Consider the following 21798-nt stretch of genomic DNA (forward strand, 5'->3'; position numbering starts at 1 on the left):
TTGATATTGGTACTTTGTGAATTATGTTTTGTGGTGTTATTTATGTAAATGAGGTACATAAAAATGAGCATTTGCACCAAAGCAGTCTTGCGTACTAGGCATATGTTACCATTGCTTCAATATTAGAAAGGCGTGTTTCATTGTATCTAGCAGACAGTGACAAAATAGACGCAATCAATCAAGAAACCACACCAGTCTTGGGTACTATTTGTGTTAACAGCTTTTTCAGTGTTAGACAACATTTTGTTTTTTCATGTAGCAAAACATTTGACAAACCTTGATGAGGTAATAAATTCTTTCATAAATACAAAAGCAGGTCATGTAAAGCTGTTGCAAGATTAGAGAGAAAAGAGTGCTGGGACCTAAGGATTGAAGAAATGTATACTGTCTTGCTTGTCTCTTGTCTTTATTGGTTTTATATTTCCTATATTTAATTTTAGGTCAAACAAAAGAGAAAATTATTAGGTAATAGGCAACAAAGAGTGCATATTTTCAGAAGGTCACAGATAATCCCACCCAATATTAATTTTTAAGGGGGTTAGGATGTCAAACTGGCCAACTGGGAGCAGGAGAGGTACCATAGGACATTTTAATTTCCACTGTTCTGCATATAGATTAGGTGGCTTCCATTACAAAATATCCACTTTTGAATGAAGGGAGGAAGGGTCAGCTGCTGGTTCTACACAGCCAATGATACAATGGTGGACGGAAGATATGTCTGGAAGGAGAGACATTGATATTCACTGTTTTCAAAGGAGGAGGAACAGCTGTATTCTCAGGACCCAGCAAAACCACAACCTCAAAAATCACAACATATTCAGCAGAAACAGCCAAATATTTGCAACAATGAAGCTATAAATTTCATAGCTGTCCTGTCAAGGATGATGATGACGATGATGTTGAAAAGTAGCGATACAACAGATGGCAGTCTAAGTTAGCAAAAGAGGCAGTGAAAATAAAAATTAATGTAAAGAGTTTGTCCTTTTTTATTTTATTTCTCCTTGTTGTTGTTGTTGTTGTCGTTGTTCTGGTCTTCAGTCCAGAGACTGGTTTGATGCAGCTCTCCATGCTTCTCTAACCTGTGCAAGGTTCTTCATCTCCCAGCACCTACTGCAACCTACATCCATCTCAATCTGTTTGGTGTATTCATCTCTTGGTCTCCATCTACGATCTTTACCCTCCATGCTGCCCTCCACTACTAAATTGGTGATCCCTTGGTGCCTCAGAATATGCCCTACCAACTGATCCCTTCTTCTAGTCAAGTTGTGCCACAAATTTCCCTTCTCTCCAATTCTATTCAATACCTCCTCATTAGTTATGTGATCTACCAATCTAATCTTCAACATTCTTCTGTAGCACCACATTTCAAAAGCTTCTATTCTCTTCTTGTCTAAACTATTTATTGTCCATGTTTCACTTCCATACATGGCTACACTCCATACAAATACTTTCAGAAATGACTTCCTGACACTTAAATCTGTACTCAATGTTAACAAATTTCTCATTCTCAGAAATGCTTCCCTTGCCATTGCCAGTCTACATTTTATATCCTCTCTACTTCGACCATCATCAGTTATTTTGCTCCCCAAATAGCAAGACTCATTTATTACTTTAAGCATCTCATTTCCTAATCTAATACCTGCAGCATCACCCGATTTAATTCAACTACGGTCCATTATTCTTGTTTTGCCTTTGTTGATGTTCATCTTATATCCTCCTTTCAAGACACTGTCCATTCCGTTCAGCTGCTCTTGCAGGTCCTTTTCTGTCTCTGACAGAATTACAATGTCATCGGCAAACCTCAAAGATTTTATTTCTTCTCCATGGATTTTAATTCCAACTCCAAATTTTTCTTTTGTTTCTTTTACTGCTTGCTCAATATACAGATTGAATAACATCGGGGATAGGCTACAACCCTGTCTCACTCCCTTCCCAACCAATGCTTCCCTTTCGTGCGCCTCGACTCTTATAACTGCCATCTGGTTTCTGTACAAATTGTAAATAGCCTTTTGCTCCCTCTATTTTACCCCTGCCACCTTCAGAATTTGAAAGAGAGTATTCCAGTTAACATTCTCAAAAGCTTTCTCTAAGTCTACAAATGCTAGAAATGTAGGTTTGCCTTTCCTTAATCTATTTTCTAAGATAAGTTGTAGGGTCATTATTGCCTCACATGTTCCAACATTTCTATGGAATCCAATCTGATCATCCCCGAGGTTGGCTTCTACCAGTTTTTCCATTCGTATGTAAAGAATTTGTGTTAGTATTTTGCAGCCATGGCTTATTAAACTGATAGTTCGGTAATTTTCACATCTGTCAACACCTGCTTTCTTTGGGATTGGAATTATTACATTTTTCTTGAAGTCTGAGGGCATTTCGCCGGTCTCATACATCTTGCTCATCAGATGGTAGCGTTTTGTTAGGCCTGGCTCTCCCAAGGCTGTCAGTAGTTCTAATGGAATGTTGTCTACTCCTGGGGCCTTGTTTCGACTTAGGTCTTTCAGTGCTGTCAAACTCTTCACACAGTATCGTATCTCCCATTTCATCTTCATCTACATTCTCTTCCATTTCTATAATATTGTCCTCAAGAACATCACCCTTGCATAGACCCTCTATATACTCCTTCCACCTTTTTGCTTCCCTTCTTTGCTTAGAACTGGGTTTCCATCTGAGCTCTTGCTATTCATACAGGTCGTTCTCTTTTCTCCAAAGGTCTCTTTAATTCTCCTGCTGGCAGTATCTATCTTAGCCCTAGTCAGATAAGCCTTTACATCCTTACATTTGTCCTCTAGCCATCCCTGCTTAGCCATTTTGCACTTCCTTTCAATCTCATTTTTGAGACGTTTGTATTCCTTTTTACCTGCTTCATTTACTGCATTTTTTATATTTTCTCCTTTCATCAATTAAATTCAATATGTCTTCTGTTATCCAAGGATTTCTATTAGCTCTCGTCTTTTTACCTACTTGATCCTCTACTGCCTTCACTATTTCGTCTCTCAAAGCTACCCATTCTTCTTCTACTGTATTTCTTTCCCCCATTCTTGTCAATCGTTTCCTAATACTCTCCCTGAAGCTGTCAAAATGTAGAAATCAATAAATGTATTTCTTTCCCCCTTTCTTGTCAATCGTTCCCTAATACTCTCCCTGAAGCTGTCAAAATGTAGAAATCAATAAATGGCACAAGTGTAGAATAGGTTTATGTTAACTGTTTAGGCCGAGAAAGTTTGTAATTTTGATTAGTCAGAATATGTCAAAAGGTAAATATGGTTGCTGTTGCCATGTGCCTCTCCCCCTCTACCTCTCTCTCTCTCTCTCTCTCTCTCTCTCTCTCTCTCTCTCTCTCTTTCTCTCTTTCTCTCGCTCTCACTCTCTCTGGTGACTACATGTTCTCAAAAAAATTCCAAGTACTGATATATCCTCAATGAGTTTTAATTTGTGGTAAAACAAAGAAAAATTGCACTAGAGTTTGCAAATGGAATAAAGTTCACCACATCATTAAAAATCTGACTGTTGCTTTTGATGTATGTTCTGTGAATGATGCAAGTAGTTACAAGGGGCTTAAACATTACAAAGGTGGTCATGAACTGCTGAAGATGAAGAGTGGCTTTGCTGTCCCAGTAAGTCAAACTCTGATAACTATTTCATAAAAGTGAAGAAAATGATTATTCACAGTCATCATATCAGTATCATGGAGGTTGTTGATGATGTTAACATATCATTTGTTTCATGCAAAGAAATTTTTTTAAGTGTTTTGCACATTAAATGTGTCACCAACACTTGTTCTGAAATTTTTACGTTTCAACTAAAACAGTGCTGAATAAATATTGCTCATGACCTGATGAATTAAAAGTATTAATGGGCCATGGGTGGTGATGGAACACAGATGTATGGGTATGATGAAGACAAGCTGTCAAAAGCAAAGCTTCCTGAGGAGCCAATGTTGAAAGTAAACTGACATTTCAATGAAATTTGAAGTTTGTGCATACTACACTCTTTGATTTAAATGGTACTGTATACCAGATGTTCTTGTCACCAGATTTTAAAATTTATAAAATTTGTTATTTGGGTGTTCTGTGTCATTTGCATCAAACAATACAATAAAATATTCAAATTGATGGTGAAACAACTCGCCCCAGTTGCAACGCAAATTACTAATTTTTCATGAATCTTCAAACAAAAACAACACTCTCTATTAGACATGATATGCTATGATTACTTCTTTTTCTGAAGCTGAAAATAATAATGAAAGAATGATGTTTTGCTGACATAGAACAAATAAACACGAAATCACTACAGGAGACAAATTCCACAGCAAACATTACATTCTAGAAACAGTTTGAGGATTCTAAAATGTGTTAGCAAGAATGTTTTCTTTCTCATGGGAGATACTGTCAGGTTACAAGTATAATATGACTTAACATACAAAAAAATATTGAAAAACAAATTCCACTTTTGGAGGTGATATAGATTTTAATTACCTAGTTAATTTTATGTTTGACATATCATTTACTTATTTTTTATTGAAATGTTTTAGAACACATTTGGTTGACAGTGAGAATGGTATAACTTGTTGGCAATCACATCTGGTACCCACTACTGCAGGGAAGCTATGTGCAGATATTCATGGAATGAATAATAATTAGTAATTTTGTTGACAAACAGACAATTTCAGTTCACATAATTTTTAAAATGATAATTTCATTTCAATAAATGAATAAATGAAATTTTTTGAATAAAGCATCATAATTGGTTTGTAGGTGATAGTGAGTTTCCTAGTTTGAATTGCAGCTATCTGTCTTCCATGTTTTCCCATTTTATTGTAATGGTTCATTAATAGAGGTATTTTTAGTTTTGCTTGACTACCTTTTTTGTCACAAATGCATTAAATTTTGTAGGATGGGATCATCATTACACTGGACTTAGTGACAGTGATTTACCACGAAGTACAATGCCGCCATCCAGAATGCATCGGTCACCAGACAAAGATATAATGGGTGACTTTGGTGATAGTGATATTGAGAGTGTTGTGAGTGTGACAAGCAGTGCCTTCTCAACCCAATCTGAGCGACCGCGTGGCTCCAGGGGTCTCAGGTATGTATGTGATATGAACAGGACTTTTTATTTTATTAAAATGGTAATCGTGATCATACCATAATTTATAGTCTCGGTCCTTACACATTTGGCATATCATGTTTGTTTTCCATGTAGTGCCATTAGTTACAGTAAGTATTGCAATTGGCTTATAGCATGATGGAGTGGCAAGAAAATTGGTAACTTGTGTGAGGAATGAAATCTTTGGTGGAATTATTTATGATGAAGATGAGTGTGCATAGGAATGTCCTGCTTTTCTTGCAACTTTTTAGAGAAACCTATAAATTGGAGGGTAAAATCTGTAATCCCTGTTTAATATAGACAGTGCACTGCAAATCGCTTCAGCTGCAAGCAAATGACCATTCACTCAGAAACTGTGTGTATCCCATGTGAAGTGCATAGTCTTTCTACAAATGGTTTATAAAATTATATAAATAAATAAATTTCTACCCACCATATAGAGGAGATATTGAGTTGCAGACAGGCACATGAAAAAGACTTCTAAACATATGAGTTTTCAGACAAAAGGCTTTCTTCTAAAGTAAACAACACACACACACACACACACACACACACGCATGCACATTCACGCAAGCACAACTGACACACACATGACCACTGTCTCTGGCCACTGAGGCCAGACTGGAAAGAACTGCACATAATGGGAGAAGGAATCTGGACGGTGGGTGTAAGGAGGAGGCTGGGGCAGAGAGGAGGAGGGTTAGCAAGGTAAGGATGGAGAAAATAAAAGTACTGCTTATGGGATGATGTAGGGCCATGGAGGAACAGGTTATAGCAGCTATGTGCAGTTGTAAGGTCAGATTGGAGGGGGAAGGGAGAAGTAGCAAATGAGAAAGAAAGAGAGAAGCAGAGGAGGGGGAAAAAGAGAGAGAGACATGTGGGTGTGTTGGTGGACTAGAACGATGTATAGTGCTGGACTGGGAGCTGGGAAGGAATTAACAATGAGCATTACATGCCACTTTACAGCAAAAAACAATGACCATTACATGCCACTCTGCAGCAAAAAACAATCATACAACTTTATCTTTCTTCCACATTACAGACATAATAGTAATTCAGTGCCAGCACTTTTATGTTCGAAATGAGCATTTATTCTATTGTTAAACGGTTTACTTGTTCTCAACTCTTGCCTGAATGGCTGAGCAACAACAAACATTTATCTCTATTTTTATGTAGGCCACTGATTTTACTTCAGTTTCTTTTATGGTTATAACATGGCACATATATCTACAACTGGCCCTTTATGATACTAAAGTGATTCTGATTTTCTTTCAGTTCAAACAAATAACTTTAAATTATTTTAACTGTTACTATGATACTAGCTTATGCACTGAAGAGCCAAAGAAACTGGTACACCTACCTAATATCGTGTAGGACTCCCACGAGCATGCAGAAGTGCTGCAACATGATGTGGCATGGGTGTGACTAATGTCTGAAGTAGTGCTGGAGGTAACTGATGCCATGAATCCTGCAGGCCTGTCCATAAATCTGTAAGAGTATGAGGGGGTGGAGATTCCTTCTGAACAACACGTTGCAAAGCATCACAGATATGCTCAATAATGTTCATGTCTGGGTAGTTTGGTGACCAGCAGAAGTGTTTAAATTTAGAAAAGTGTTCCTGCAGCCACTCTGTAGCAATTCTGGACACGTGGGGTGTCATTTTGTCCTGCTGGGATTGCCCAAGTCCATCGGAATGCACAATGTACATGAATGGGTGCAGGTGATCAGACAGGATGCTCATGTAAGTGTTACCTATCAGAGCTTCCCCCATGAACTATAGACCTTGCCGTTGGTGGGGAGGCTTCCGTGCTTCAGCGATACAGATGGCCGTACCGTAGGTGCAACCACAACAGAGGGGTATCTGTTGAGAGGCCAGACAAACATGTGGTTCCTGAAGAGGGGCAACAGTCTTTTCAGTAGTTGCAGGGGCAACAGTCTGGATGATTGACTGATCTGGCCTTGTAACATTAACCAAAACGGCCTTGCTGTGCTGGTACTACGAACGGCTGAAAGCAAGGGGAAACTACAGCCGTAATTTTTCCCGAGGACATGCAGCTTTACTGTATGATTAAATGATGATGGCGTCCTCTTGGGTAAAATATTCCGGAGGTAAAATAGTCCCCCATTTGGATCTCCGGGCGGGGACTACTCAAGAGGACGTCATTATCAAGAGAAAGAAAACTGGCATTCTACGGATCGGAGCGTGGAATGTCAGATCCCTTAATTGGGCAGGTAGGTTAGAAAATTTAAAAAGGGAAATGGATAGGTTAAAGTTAGATATAGTGGGAATTAGTGAAGTTCGGAGGCAGGAGGAACAAGACTTTTGGTCAGGTGATTACAGGGTTATAAATACAAAATCAAATAGGGGTAATGCAGGAGTAGGCTTAATAATGAATAAAAAAATAGGAGTGCAGGTTAGCTACTACAAACAGTATAGTGAACGCATTATTTTGGCCAAGATAGACACAAAGCCCATGCCTACTACAGTAGTACAAGTTTATATGCCAACTAGCTCTGCAGATGATGAAGAAATTGATGAAATGTATGACGAGATAAAAGAAATTATTCAGGTAGTGAAGGGAGACGAAAATTTAATAGTCATGGGTGACTGGAATTCGTCAGTAGGAAAAGGGAGAGAAGGAAACATAGTAGGTGAATATGGATTGGGGGGAAGAAATGAAAGAGGAAGCCGCCTTGTAGAATTTTGCACAGAGCATAACTTAATCATAGCTAACACTTGGTTCAAGAATCATAAAAGAAGGTTGTATACCTGGAAGAATCCTGGAGATACTAAAAGGTATCAGATAGATTATATAATGGTAAGACAGAGATTTAGGAACCAGGTTTTAAATTGTAAGACATTTCCAGGGGCAGATGTGGATTCTGACCACAATCTACTGGTTATGAACTGCAGATTGAAACTGAAGAAACTGCAAAAAGGTGGGACTTTAAAGAGATGGGACCTAGATAAACTGAAAGAACCAGAGGTTGTAGAGAGTTTCAGGGAGAGCATAAGGGAACAATTGACAGGAATGGGGGAAAGAAATACAGTAGAAGAAGAATGGGTAGCTCTGAGGGATGAAGTAGTGAAGGCAGTAGGTAAAAAGATGAGGGCTAATAGAAATCCTTGGGTAACAGAAGAAATATTGAATTTAATTGATGAAAGGAGAAAATATAAAAATGCAGTAAATGAAGCAGGCAAAAAGGAATACAAACATCTCAAAAATGAGATCGACAGGAAGTGCAAAATGGCTAAGCAGGGATGGCTAGGGGACAAATGTAAGGATGTAGAGGCTTGTCTCACTAGAGGTAAGATAGATACTGCCTACAGGAAAATTAAAGAGACCTTTGGAGAGAAGAGAACCACTTGTATGAATATCAAGAGCTCAGATGGCAACCCAGTTCTAAGCAAAGAAGGGAAGGCAGAAAGGTGGAAGGAGTATGTAGAGGGTTTATACAAAGGCGATGTACTTGAGGACAATTTTATGGAAATGGAAGAGGATGTAGATGAAGATGAAATGGGAGATAAGATACTGCGTGAAGAGTTTGACAGAGCACTGAAAGACCTGAGTCGAAACAAGGCCCCGCGAGTAGACAACATTCCACTAGAACTACTGATGGCCTCGGGAGAGCCAGTCATGACAAAACTCTACCATCTGGTGAGCACGATGTATGAGACAGGCGAAATACCCTCAGACTTCAAGAAGAATATAATAATTCCAATCCCAAAGAAAGCAGGTGTTGACACATGTGAAAATTACCGAACTATCAGTTTAATAAGTCACAGCTGCAAAATACTAACGCGAATTCTTTACAGATGAATGGAAAAACTGGTAGAAGCGGACCTCGGGGAAGATCAGTTTGGATTCCGTAGAAATGTTGGAACACGTGAGGCAATACTAACCTTACGACTTATCTTAGAAGAAAGATTAAGAAAAGGCAAACCTACGTTTCTAGCATTTGTAGACTTAGAGAAAGCTTTTGACAACGTTAACTGGAATACTCTCTTTCAAATTCTGAAGGTGGCAGGGGTAAAATACAAGGAGCGAAAGGCTATTTACAATTTGTACAGAAACCAGATGGCAGGTATAAGAGTCGAGGGGCATGAAAGGGAAGCAGTGGTTGGGAAAGGAGTGAGACAGGGTTTTAGCCTCTCCCCGATGTTATTCAATCTGTATATTGAGCAAGCAGTAAAGGAAACAAAAGAAAAATTCGGAGTAGGTATTAAAATTCATGGAGAAGAAGTAAAAACTTTGAGGTTTGCTGATGACATTGTAATTCTGTCAGAGACAGCAAAGGACTTGGAAGAGCAGCTGAACGGAATGGACAGTGTCTTGAAAGGAGGATATAAGATGAACATCAACAAAAGCAAAACGAGGATAATGGAATGTAGTCAAATTAAATTGGGTGATGCTGAGGGGATTAGATTAGGAAATGAGACACTTAAAGTAGTAAAGGTGTTTTGGTATTTAGGGAGTAAAATAACTGATGATGGTTGAAGTAGAGAGGATATAAAATGTAGACTGGCAATGGCAAGGAAATCGTTTCTGAAGAAGAGAAATTTGTTAACATCGGGTATAGATTTAAGTGTCAGGAAGTCGTTTCTGAAAGTATTTGTATGGAGTGTAGCCATGTATGGAAGTGAAACATGGACGATAACCAGTTTGGACAAGAAGAGAATAGAAGCTTTCGAAATGTGGTGCTACAGAAGAATGCTGAAGATAAGGTGGGTAGATCACGTAACTAATGAGGAGGTATTGAATAGGATTGGGGAGAAGAGAAGTTTGTGGCACAACTTGACTAGAAGAAGGGATCGGTTGGTAGGACATGTTTTGAGGCATCAAGGGATCACAAATTTAGCATTGGAGGGCAGCGTGGAGGGTAAAAATCGTAGAGGGAGACCAAGAGATGAATACACTAAGCAGATTCAGAAGGATGTAGGTTGCAGTGGGTACTGGGAGATGAAGAAGCTTGCACAGGATAGAGTAGCATGGAGAGCTGCATCAAACCAGTCTCAGGACTGAAGACCACAACAACAACAACAACCTATCTGAGTTGTATCTAGATGCATTGGGGGTTCCATATCACCCCAACTGTACACGCTCCACACCATTACAGAGCCTCCACCAGCTTGAACAGTCCCCTGCTGACATGCAGGGCCCACAGATTCATGAGATTGTCTCCATACCCGTACACGTTCATCCACTCAATACAATTTGAAATGAGAATCGTCCGACCAGGCAACACGTTTCCAGTCATCAACAGTCCAATGTTGGTGTTGATGGGCCCAGGTGAGGTGCAAAGCTTTGTGTCCTCCAGTCAACAGGGGTACATGAGTGGACCTTCAGCTCTGAAAGCCCACATTGATGAGGTTTTGTTGAATGGTTTGCACACTGACACTTGTCCGTGTCCCAGCATTGAAGGGTTGCACTTCTACCATGTTGAACGATTCTCTTCAGTCATCATTGGTTTCATTGTTGCAGGATCTTTTTCCAACCACAGCAATGTTGGAGATTCAATGTTTTACCAGATTTCTGATATTCATTGTACACTCGTGAAATGGTCATATGGGAAAATCCCCAGTGCATCGCTACTTCAGAGATGCTGTGTCCTATTGCTCATGCGCTGATTGTAACACCACATTCAAACTCACTTAAATCTTCGCAACATGCCATTGTAGCAGCAGTAGGTGATCTAAGAATTGTGCCAGGCACTTTTTGTCTTATATAGGTGTTGCCTACTGCAGCACTGTATTCTCCTTTTACGTATGTCTGTATTTGAATATGCATGCCTATACCAGTTTCTTTGGCACTTCAGTGTACATTCTTTGACTTTTGATGTCATCAAGCTGAAAAAGATTCTGTAGTTATTTGTACAGATATCATTATTGTTCATTTCAAACAGACTAAATATTTTTCATCAAATTTCTACTGAAATAGCATTAGACATCTGCCTCCACACTCACATATTCTATCAGTGTGCCTCAGTAAACCAAATTCTAATTATTAGCACACAGTAAATCTCAATTACTGGCATTTATGTTCGCCAATACACAACATGATAATTTTTGAAATAAATATTTTAGATATATTTGAAATTTAACATAGCAGGAAATGGTTGTGTTTTCTTATTTCTCATAGATGACACAATAAAATAAAATCTTCCATACTCTCTCTCCTACCATTCATCATATGATCATGTTTTTTCCTGCACACAAAAATATGCTACACAAAAATCAGAATCTTCTGCAAGCTGACCTAAACCTCAATTCATTGACTTCCACTGTCATGAAAGATTGACCAGTGTAATATATTTATCAGCAGCATAATTCCAATGCTTCCAATGTGAATTTACCTCACTGGGTCTAGTAATCATGACAACTTGGTGCAGCATGTATGGATGGTAGAAACATTGCTCCTTAGCACTGACAACTGGCTGCAGAAGGTATAGTATGGAAACATTAAGAAAATTCAAAATTTGCTATAGAGGTTGACTAAGATGCTTTTGGTGATTATGTGAGTTTTGATGTTGTACATTGGTGTGTGAAGCAGGTTAAGTTATTCAATACTTATTTCCATTATGAGCTACTCTTCTTAAGTCTGCTGACCCCCATCAAAGTAACATTTCAGAACAGATTTTAACCATAAAGTGGTACAAAACCCTACATAGAATAAAACCCAGAACAGAACCTTGGATTGAGGGACAGAATCTTTTACTGAAACGATATGTGAAGGAATGCACCAGAAAGAAAAATATGGAAACACTCCATGGGGAAGGCACTACTTACTACATAGTGTTCACCAAAGAGCAGCAAACTCTCTACCTATTCACTTTATTCATTTTCCATAATGTTTTCAGTTTCATTAACAAAGTGAATGTTTCCCAAATTAAAAAAAAACTTCAGGAAGGGGTGGGTAAAATTTCAAATGTTTACAAACATGATATATTGGTCCAAAATTAATTCCTCTTTTTAAGCCAAATATTTCATTAGATCATGGATGAAATAGTTCATAAACATTGTATGAGCAGTTATGATTACCTTTAAAGGGTCATGGTACACACATTTATTATCTTTTCATTTACCCTACTGTGAACATTTTTTTAATGACTCACTTATGCTGAAACTGGTTGGTTGTACATTTTTTCATGCCTGTTTTTTCTTTCCAGAGCATGTTTCTTCATCATTTCTTGAACTATTTCACTTAAGATGGGAAATTCAGTTTGTTGTGTTGGTAGGTCTTCCCCAGACTTTAGTTCACAAGTAGCAAATCTAGTAAACACATTCCACAGGTTGTTGATAACATTTTCAAAATTTTACATATGACTGCCCCAAGCAGTGTGTTTTATTGTAATGTGTTCTGCATAATGTATTGATGCCTTTCATGGTTGTTTGATTCATATTCTCTTGGGGAAAATATGTGTAAATTTTTATGACATTAATTTTCTACATACCTATGTTGCTGTTGTGGTCTTCAGTCTGAAGACTGGTTTGATGCAGCACTCCATGCTGCTCTATCCTGTATGAGGCTCTTCATATCTGAATAACTGCTGCAACCTACATCCTCTTGGATCTGCTTACTATATACATCTCTTCATCTCCCTCTGTGATTTTAAATCTCACACTTCCCTAAAGTACTAAATTAGTGATCCCTTGATGTCTCAGAATGTGTCCTCCCAACTGATACTTTCTTGTGGTTAAGTGGATCACCAGATTTTTTGTCTCTCCATTTCTATTCGGTATCTCCTCATTAGTTATGTGATCAACCCATCTAATCTTCAACATTCTTCTATAGCACCACATTTCAACAGCTTTTATTCTCGTTTTGTCTTAATTGCTTATAATCTATGTTTCATGTTGTAAATAGCCTTTAACTCCCCATATTTTACCCCTGCTACCTTCAGAATTTCAAAGAGAGTATTCCAATCAACATGGTCAAAAGCTGTCTCCAAGTCTGCATATGCTATAAATGTAGGTTTGTGTTTCCTTATCTTCTAAGCTAATTCATAGGGTCAACGTTGCCTCACTTTTTCCTACATTTCTCTGGAATCCAAACTGATTTCCCAGGGTGGGCTTCTATGATTATTCCATTCTTCTGTAAAGAATTCATGTTAATATTTTGCAACCATGAGTTATTAAACTCGTGGTTTGGTTATTTTCACACCTTTCATCAACTGCTTTCTTTGGCATTAGAATTACTACATTCTTTTTGAAGTCTGAGGATATTTCAGCTGTCTCATACATCTTGCACACCAGATGAAAGAGTTTTGTCATGGCTGGCTCTCCCATGGCTATCAGCAGTTCTGGCAGAATATCATCTACACTGGGGCCTTGTTTTGACCTAGATCTTTCAGAGCTCTGTCAAATGCTTTGGAGTATCATGTCTCCCATCTCATGTTCATTGACATCCACTTCCCTTTCTATAATATTACCTTCAAGTTCATCTCCCTTGTATAGACCCTCTTCACACTGTTTTCACCTTTCAGCTTTACCTTCTTTGCTTAGAACCTGAGCTCTTGATATTCATACAGCTGCTTCTCTTTTCACCAAAGGCTTCTTTAATGTTCTTGTAGGTGGTCTCTATCTTTTCCATAGTGGAATATGCTTCTAAATCCTTACATTTGTCCTCAAGCCATTCCTGCTTAGCCATTTTGCACTTCCTGTTAATCTCATTTTTTAAACATTTGTATTCCCTTTGGCCTGCTTCATTTGCTGCAATTTTTAATTTTCTTCTTTCATAAGTTAAGTGGAATATCTCTTGTGTTATCCAATGATTTCTACTAGGCCTTGTCTTTTTATCTATTTGATCCTCTGCTACCTTCACTCTCTCATCTCGTAAACCTGTCCATTTGTCTTCTACTGTATACCTTTCACCTGTTCTAGTCAAGTGTTGCCTATTGCTTCCTCTGAAACCCTCAACAACCTCTCATTCTTTCAACTTATCCAGGTACCATCTCTGCAATTTCTGACTTTTTCAATTTCTTCAGTTTAAAAGTTCATAACCAATGAATTGTGGTTCAAGTCCATATCTGCACCTGAAAATGTCTTACAATTTAAAATCTGGCTCCTAATTCTCGTCCATACTGTTAGATAATCAATCTGAAACTTTAAAGTGTCTACAGACCTCTTCCACATATACAGCCTTCTTTTATGATTCTTAAAACTAGTGATAGCCATGATTAAATTATGTTCTATGCAAATTTCTGCCAGGTGGCTTCCTCTTTCATTCCTTTCTCCCAGTCCATATTCACCTATTATTTTTTCATCTATTTCTTTTCCTAGTATTGAATTCCAGTCCCTCATCACAGTTAAATTTTCATCTTCCGTGACCATCTGATCAATTTCTATTACCTCACCATACATTTATTCAATCCCTTCATCATCTGCAGAGCTAGTTGGCATATAAACTTGTACTAGTGTGTTAGGCATGGGCCTCATGTCTACATTGCCTACAATAATTCATTCACTGTGCTGTTTGTAGTAGCTTACCATCATTCCTAGGTTTTTATTAATTATTAAATATATTCTTGCAATGCCCATATCTCACTTTGTATTTTTAACCCTGTATCCACCTGAACAGGAGACCAGTTCCTCCTACCACCAAACTTCACTAATTTTCACAATATCTAACTTCAAGCTATCCATTTCAGTACCTGCCCAATTTAGGTATCCAACATTCCATGCTCCAATCCATAGAATGCCTGTTTTGTTTCTTCTGATGATGACATCTTCCTGAATAGTCCCCACCTGGAGATCTGAATGGGTTACTAACTTTACCTTTGGAATATTGTACCCAAGAGGACACCATCATCATTTAACCATACAATAGAGCCGTATGCCCTCAGGAAAAATTACTGCTGTAATTTTCCCTCACTTTCAGCCATTTGCAGTACCAGCACAAGAAAGCCATTTTGGTTGATGTTACAAAGTCACATTGATCAGTCCTGCAGACGGTTGCCCTTGAACCTACTGAAAAGGCTGTGCCCTCACATTTTTGTCTGCCCTCTCAACAGATACCCCTCCACTGTGGTTGTAATTACAGTTGGTCTTGTGTATTGCTGAGGCATGCAAGCCACCCTACTAATGGCAAGGTCCATGGTTCATTGATATCCCTATACATTGCATAATTCTTTCAGAAATAAATTGATTCCCATTGTTTGACAAAAGTGACTTTGGAAGCCCACATTGTGAAATTAATCAGTTTCTAGTTTTTATGCAATAGTTCTAGTGTTGGCCGTCTTGATAGGGTACAGTTTTATACATTTTGAAAAAGTATCCAGAACTACAAAAGTATGTTTACAATGTCCCAGCAAATTCATAGTGACTAATTATTTTGGTGCACTAGGAAAGACTGAATTCATTAATCCTTTTGATGGTACTGTTGTGGTCTTTACACTTTTCCATCAATTACATATACCCAATCTTTTCTTTACACTTCTCTGTTAGTTGTTGAATATTACAATTTGCTGAATTTTGGCCACAGTTGTTCTAGCTCTATAATAACCACAGCTGTCATGTAGGTAATGAACCAGTGTATCCAGATGTTGCTCAGGGAAATACAAGTTCCACTTTCATTTATGCAGAGTCTATCCTCTGAACAATAAACCCTTGTTTACTATATAATACTGTTTTGCCTTTACAATGTCATACGAATTCTAACATTGTTTCATTAATTTCAGATTTAGATCTTCATGTTGTTTCCTTCTTGTGTACTTGCAAATCTATGTCTACATCTACATTTTGCAAAACATCATAAGGTGCATGACAGAGGGTACATCCCATTGTACCAGTTATTAGGGTTTCTTCCTGTTCGGTTCATGTAAGGAGCACAGGAAGAGTGATTGTTTGAATGCCTCTGTGTGTGCAGTAATTATTCTAAACTTCTCCTCACTATCCTTATGTGAGCAATACATTGGGGGTTGTAGTATATCCCTAGAGTAATCATTTAAAGCCTTTCTTGGGATAGTTTATGTCCATATTCGTGAGTCTACCAGTTGAGTTCCTTCAGTATCTCTGTAACACTCTCCCAAGGATTAAACAAGCCCATGACCATTCATGCTGCCCTTCTATGTATACATTCAATATCCCCTGTTAGTCTTACGTGCTACCAATCTCACACACTTGAGCAATATTCTAGAACCAGTCACACGACTGATCTTTAAGCAATCTCCTTTGTAGACTGATTGCCCTTCCCAATATTCTGGCAATAAACTGAAGTGTATCACCTGCTTTACACCCAACTGAACCCATGGGATCATTCCATTTCATATCCTTACAAAGTATTACACCCAGATATTTGTGTGAGTTGGCCAGTTCCAACAGTGACTCATTGATATTATAGTCATTGGATACTGTATCTTTTGGTTTTTTAAGTGCAAAATTTTATATTTCTGAAAAATCAGAGCAAGTTGTCAATCTCTGTACCACGTTGAAATCTTATGAAGATCTGACTGAATATTTATGTAGTTTCTCTCAGATAGTACTTCATTATAGATAACTGTATCATCTGCAAAAAGCCTGATTTTACTATTAATGTTGTCTGCAAGGTCATTAATATACAACATGAAAGGCAAGGATCCCAACACACTTCCCTGGGGAACACTCAAAGTTATGTCTACATCTGATGATGACTCTCCATCCAAGACAACACTGATGTGTCCTCCCTACTAAAGAGTTCTGAGTCCAGTCTCAAATTTCACTTGATACCCCATATGATCATACTTTTGTCAATAAGCTTAGGTGCAGTACTGAGTCAAATACTTTTCAGAAATCAAGAAACACTACATCTGCCTGGTTGCCTTGACCCAAAGTTCTCAGTGTGTCACATGAGAAAAGTACAAGTTGAGTTTCACATGTGCGATGTTTTCGAAATCCATCTCGTTGGCATTGAGGAGATAATTCTGTTCAAAATACCTCATTATGTTTGAGCTCAGAATATGTTCTAAGATTGTACAACAAATTGATGTCAAGAATATTGGACGGTAGTTTTGTGGATCACTTCTAGTACCCTTCTTATAGATGTGTGTGACCTGCACCTTTTCCAAGAACTAGGCATGATTTCTTGTTGGAGGTTTCTATGATAGATTATAGTTAGGTTAGGGGCTAACTCTGCCATGAACTCAGTATAGAATCTGACAGGGATTCCATTGTGTCCTGGATCTTTGTTAAATTGTAATGATTTCAGCTATTTCTCAACACAGTAATACTTATTTCATTCATCTTTTCAGTGGTATGAGGCTTAAATTGGGGTGTTCTCCTGGGTTTCCCTTTATAAAGGAATGGTTGAAAATGGAGTTAAACATACCAGTTTTGCTTTGCTATCCTCAGTTTCAGTTCCCGTCTCATTCACTGGGGACTGTACACTAACTCTGGTGCCACTAAAGTATATACAGGAACAGGAATTCTTCAAATTAATGAAATGTCATTTGACAATATACTGCTATGGTAGTCATTAAAGGCATCACACATTTCTCTCTTGATAGCCAAACACATTTCATTCAGCATCTCTTTATAGCCCTACACTTGGTTTGTACCTATCATGCAGTAATCTCTGTTTCCTTAGAAGTTTCCCTACAGTGACTATATACCATGGAGGTTGCCTCCCATTATGAACTGTTGTGCTGGGCACATATCTATCCAGTGCATTGTCAACTTTTCTTTTAAACTTGTGCTATAGTTCCTGTACATGCTCCTGCTCTGTGCTGAAAGTTTCATATTTCTCATTTAGGTATGGCACTACTGATTTTGTATCTAGTTTGCTAAACATATATATCTTTCTGATTGTTTTAGTTTTCCTTTGTACTCTGGTAGTAATTGTTGCCAGAACCTCGTCACAGTCATTGATACCAGTGTCAATGTGGACATCCTCACAGACGACAGGTCTGTTTGTTGCCATTAAATCAAATATATTTCGATTATGATGTGGTTTTCAGAGAAGGCATTATTAAAGTTTCGCAGGATGTCTTATCACACCCTCATTTTATACCCATCACTAATACTGAGTCTTCCCCAAACAGTGTCAAGTACAGCTTCAATTTCTATCTCAGTGGATTTGGGTTTATTGTGTCCTGCAACAAATACACCACCTCCATTCCCCATTTCCTGTCCTTTTGGTATACACTTAAATGTTCCCCCAAAATCTCACTGCTATCAATTTCAGGTTTCAATCAGCTTTCTTTACCTTGTGTTATGTGAGCTTCATTGTTTTTCGTGAACACTTGAAAGTCTGGCACTTTGTTGTGTATTTTTGGCAGTTTACCATTAGGATTTTAATAGTATTGCCTATGGGAGGCATTCCTTTTGATCTTAAACTGATACCTCCTGTGTTTCGTACATCTATTGTTATCTAGATTGGATGGAGACTCACCTAAAAAAAAAAAAAAAAAAAAAAAAAAAAAAAAAAAAGCCCTTGTGTGTACCCCACACACAGTCAGCTACCTGAGCTGAGTAGCAGTCTCTGATGTGCAGTGCACACCTGACCTATTTAGGGGGACCCCACAGTTCTCAACACTTTGGCTCAAGTCTAGGAAGTCGCAGCCTAGTGTGTCACAGAACCTTAAAAGTCTCTGCTTCAGTCCTTCCACTAGACTCAGAAACAAAGGACCACAATCAGTTTTGGGAACAACGCTGCAAATTATGAGCTTCATTGAAGCTCCAAGCTCCAAGACTGGTCTTGTCAACCTTATCTGCCAGTCACTGGAATAGCGCAAAAATGATCTCGGACCCCACACAACAAGCATCATTGGTTCTGACGTGCCACAATCTGCAGCTGACTGCACCCTGTTCCCTCAGTGGCTGCCAGAATGGCCTTGTCAACATGTTCAACGAGGTCCCCAGGTATACACACTGAGTGCACCTGGTGTCCTTTCCTGTCCTTGCTGCCATTTCACTAAGGGGTTCCATTATTTGCCATATGTTTGAACTACCAGCGATTAATAGGCCACTACTCTTTTGTGTTTGCCTCCTCCTGACACCAGACAAAACAGGTTAAGTGAGTCCCACTGCGTGTGTTTCAGTTTCAGTGAAAGGCAGTACCTCAAACTTGTGGGTTAGGTGGATTGGTACAACAGCCTTAGATCTCTCTGGTCCCCATCCACCCTGTATAAGATGCCTAGCCCCACCACTGACACACCATTTGGAATCAAGTGGACAGGTAATGACAGATCCTTTACATTCTGGGGAGGAAACAGGATCAGTGGGAGGAGATAGTACTTGAGATACCTCTGGTATAGGTATCAGAGGTACACGACTCTCTGGAACTCTCCCAACACACTGATTTGCAGCAGCTGCCAATCATTTGATGTAGTCAGGATGATTTCTAGCTGCTTGTGTATGTCAACCAACCGTCCCATGTTTGAGAACTGCATTCACAGTGGGGCTGCATTTTGACTGGTGCAATTAATATACAACAAATGCAGGTAGCATATAGGGCTACTCCTCTTTAAAGGAAAACTAGATATAACACAATATGTTAGTTAGAAAATCTGCTGTAGTAATTAAATCACAAATGCTGATTTGGCACAAATTGCTCATAGATTATGCAAAGTACAGTGTCAGCTTCTGAAAATTCTCAAAAATGAATGTTTATTTCCAATGATGCACAATGAAATTTAGGAATGATGTATACTTTGGTTGAACTGTGAACCACAAACACTGGTTTGCTAAGAATTAAATTACATATCCAAAATGCTCGAACTGCTAACTTAAGAAAACATAGTGTTGTAAGTGCTACAGAAGAATGCTGAAGATAATGTGGGTAGATCACGTAACTAATGAGGGGGTATTGAATAGGATTGGGGATAAGAGAAGTTCGTGGCACAACTTGACTAGAAGAAGGGATTGGTTGGTAGGACATGTTTTGAGGCATCAAGGGATCACAAATTTAGCATTGGAGGGCAGCGTGGAGGGTAAAAATCGTAGAGGGAGACCAAGAGATCAATACACTAAGCAGATTCAGAAGGATGTAGGTTGCAGTAGGTACTGGGAGATGAAGAAGCTTGCACAGGATAGAGTAGCATGGAGAGCTGCATCAAACCAGTCTCAGGACTGAAGACCGCAACAACAACAAGGTAGCATATATGATCATTGCATCAAAATCAGCATTTTCTTTCCAAGTGTAATAATTTATTTTTTCTTTTTTTCCCCTTTCTTGTGTATATGCACCACTTAGACAAGAAAAATTAGAAGGGGGATAGAAGTGTAATCATAGCATGTTGGTGGTTCCAGGTTACTATATTATACACTAAAAAGCATAAATGCTACTGTCTACAATATTATAGAAAGGATAGTTGCCACTCACCATATAGTGGAGATGCTGAGTTGCAGATAGGCACAACAGGATGACTGTCACAAAATAAGCTTTCAGCCAACAAGGCCTTCATCAAAAGGAGATGACAGATGCACACACACACACACACACACACACACACACACACACACACACACAGCTGGCAGCTGAGGCCAGACTACCAACTACTGTCTAGCTAGACAACAGATGATTCAGAAGTGCTACAAGTGCTACTGATGCGTTATTTTACTAATAATGGAAATTTCTAAAGCTTGTGTTGTCATGGCCCCACTGTTACTTTTAAAGCACAATGTAGTGCTGCTTAAGTAGTGTCTTTTGAGACTTAAATTGCTTACAATCTCATGATGGATTAGGTACCTGTTCTATCAGCCAGTCTTTTTTTTCCCAGTCACACTGTTCTGTTTGTTTAGTTGGTACACAAATAGTCTTTGAGCCAGTGTTATCATTGTTTATAGTCTTTGCTCATATTATTCTGGCTTAAAATGTTCAGTTCTTCCTGGATTCTGCCATTTCTTATGCAGTCTGGTCTTATACATCCCCAACATTCTGTGTTTCAGTACTATACGGGTTGTGAATGTGGCTATTGTTTCATAAAATTTAATTTATTTGTCTTTATTGCAGTGCTTTCTAGATTTATGGTAGCTGTTTTCATTTTTTTATTCGTCCCTTTTCTCTCTTTTTGAATGTGTTTTCAACAACTTTGTGTAGTATGAGGTGTCTAAAATATTGCCTGTACTTCTATACTATACTGGCCTACTTTTGTTGTTGTCAGCACCTTAACTTCAATTTCTAAAATCTCTCAATAGATTACTGAGAAGGTGAACCAATGCATGTACATAATTTTCTGACAAATTTTGTAATAAGACTGGTTTGATACATCTCTCCATACAACTGTATCCTGTACAAACCTCTTCATCACCAAATAGCTACTGCACACTACTGCAATTTGAACCTACTTACTTTATTCAGCCCTTGTTGTACCTCCTCAATTTTTGCCCCACCCTTCCCACCCCCACCCACCCACCCACACACTTCCCTCCATTACCAAACTGATGATTTGTTCATGCCTAAGGAAGTGCTCTATTATTCCATACAATACCTCCTCATTACACTGAGGTGACAAGTCGTGGGACAGCATATGCCTATATACAGATGGTGGTGTGCAAGTCATTGGACAGCATATGCCTATATACAGATGGTTGTAGTATCGCGTACACAAGGTATAAATGGGCAGCGCATTGGCAATACTGTAATTTGTACTCAAGTGATTTATATGAAAAGTTTTCCAGTGTGACTATAGCTGCACAACAGGAATTAACAGATTTTGAATGGTGAATGGTAGTTGGACCTAATGCATGGAATATTCCATTTTGGAAATCTTAGG

At 38.5% G+C, this 21798-nt stretch overlaps 1 protein-coding gene across 1 annotated transcript in view; it reads left to right on the forward strand.

Annotated features, from left to right (window-relative positions):
• Positions 1–21798, forward strand: part of LOC126237003 (regulating synaptic membrane exocytosis protein 2) — a 1236422-nt gene that overhangs the window by 744156 nt on the left and 470468 nt on the right. The window contains exon 18 of the mRNA XM_049946727.1: positions 4893–5088. Coding sequence (XP_049802684.1) covers positions 4893–5088 — 196 coding nt within the window. The remainder of the gene's footprint in view (positions 1–4892; positions 5089–21798) is intronic.

This window comes from Schistocerca nitens, chromosome 2 (genome assembly GCF_023898315.1).
Source record: "Schistocerca nitens isolate TAMUIC-IGC-003100 chromosome 2, iqSchNite1.1, whole genome shotgun sequence".
Lineage (NCBI taxonomy): Eukaryota > Metazoa > Arthropoda > Insecta > Orthoptera > Acrididae > Schistocerca > Schistocerca nitens.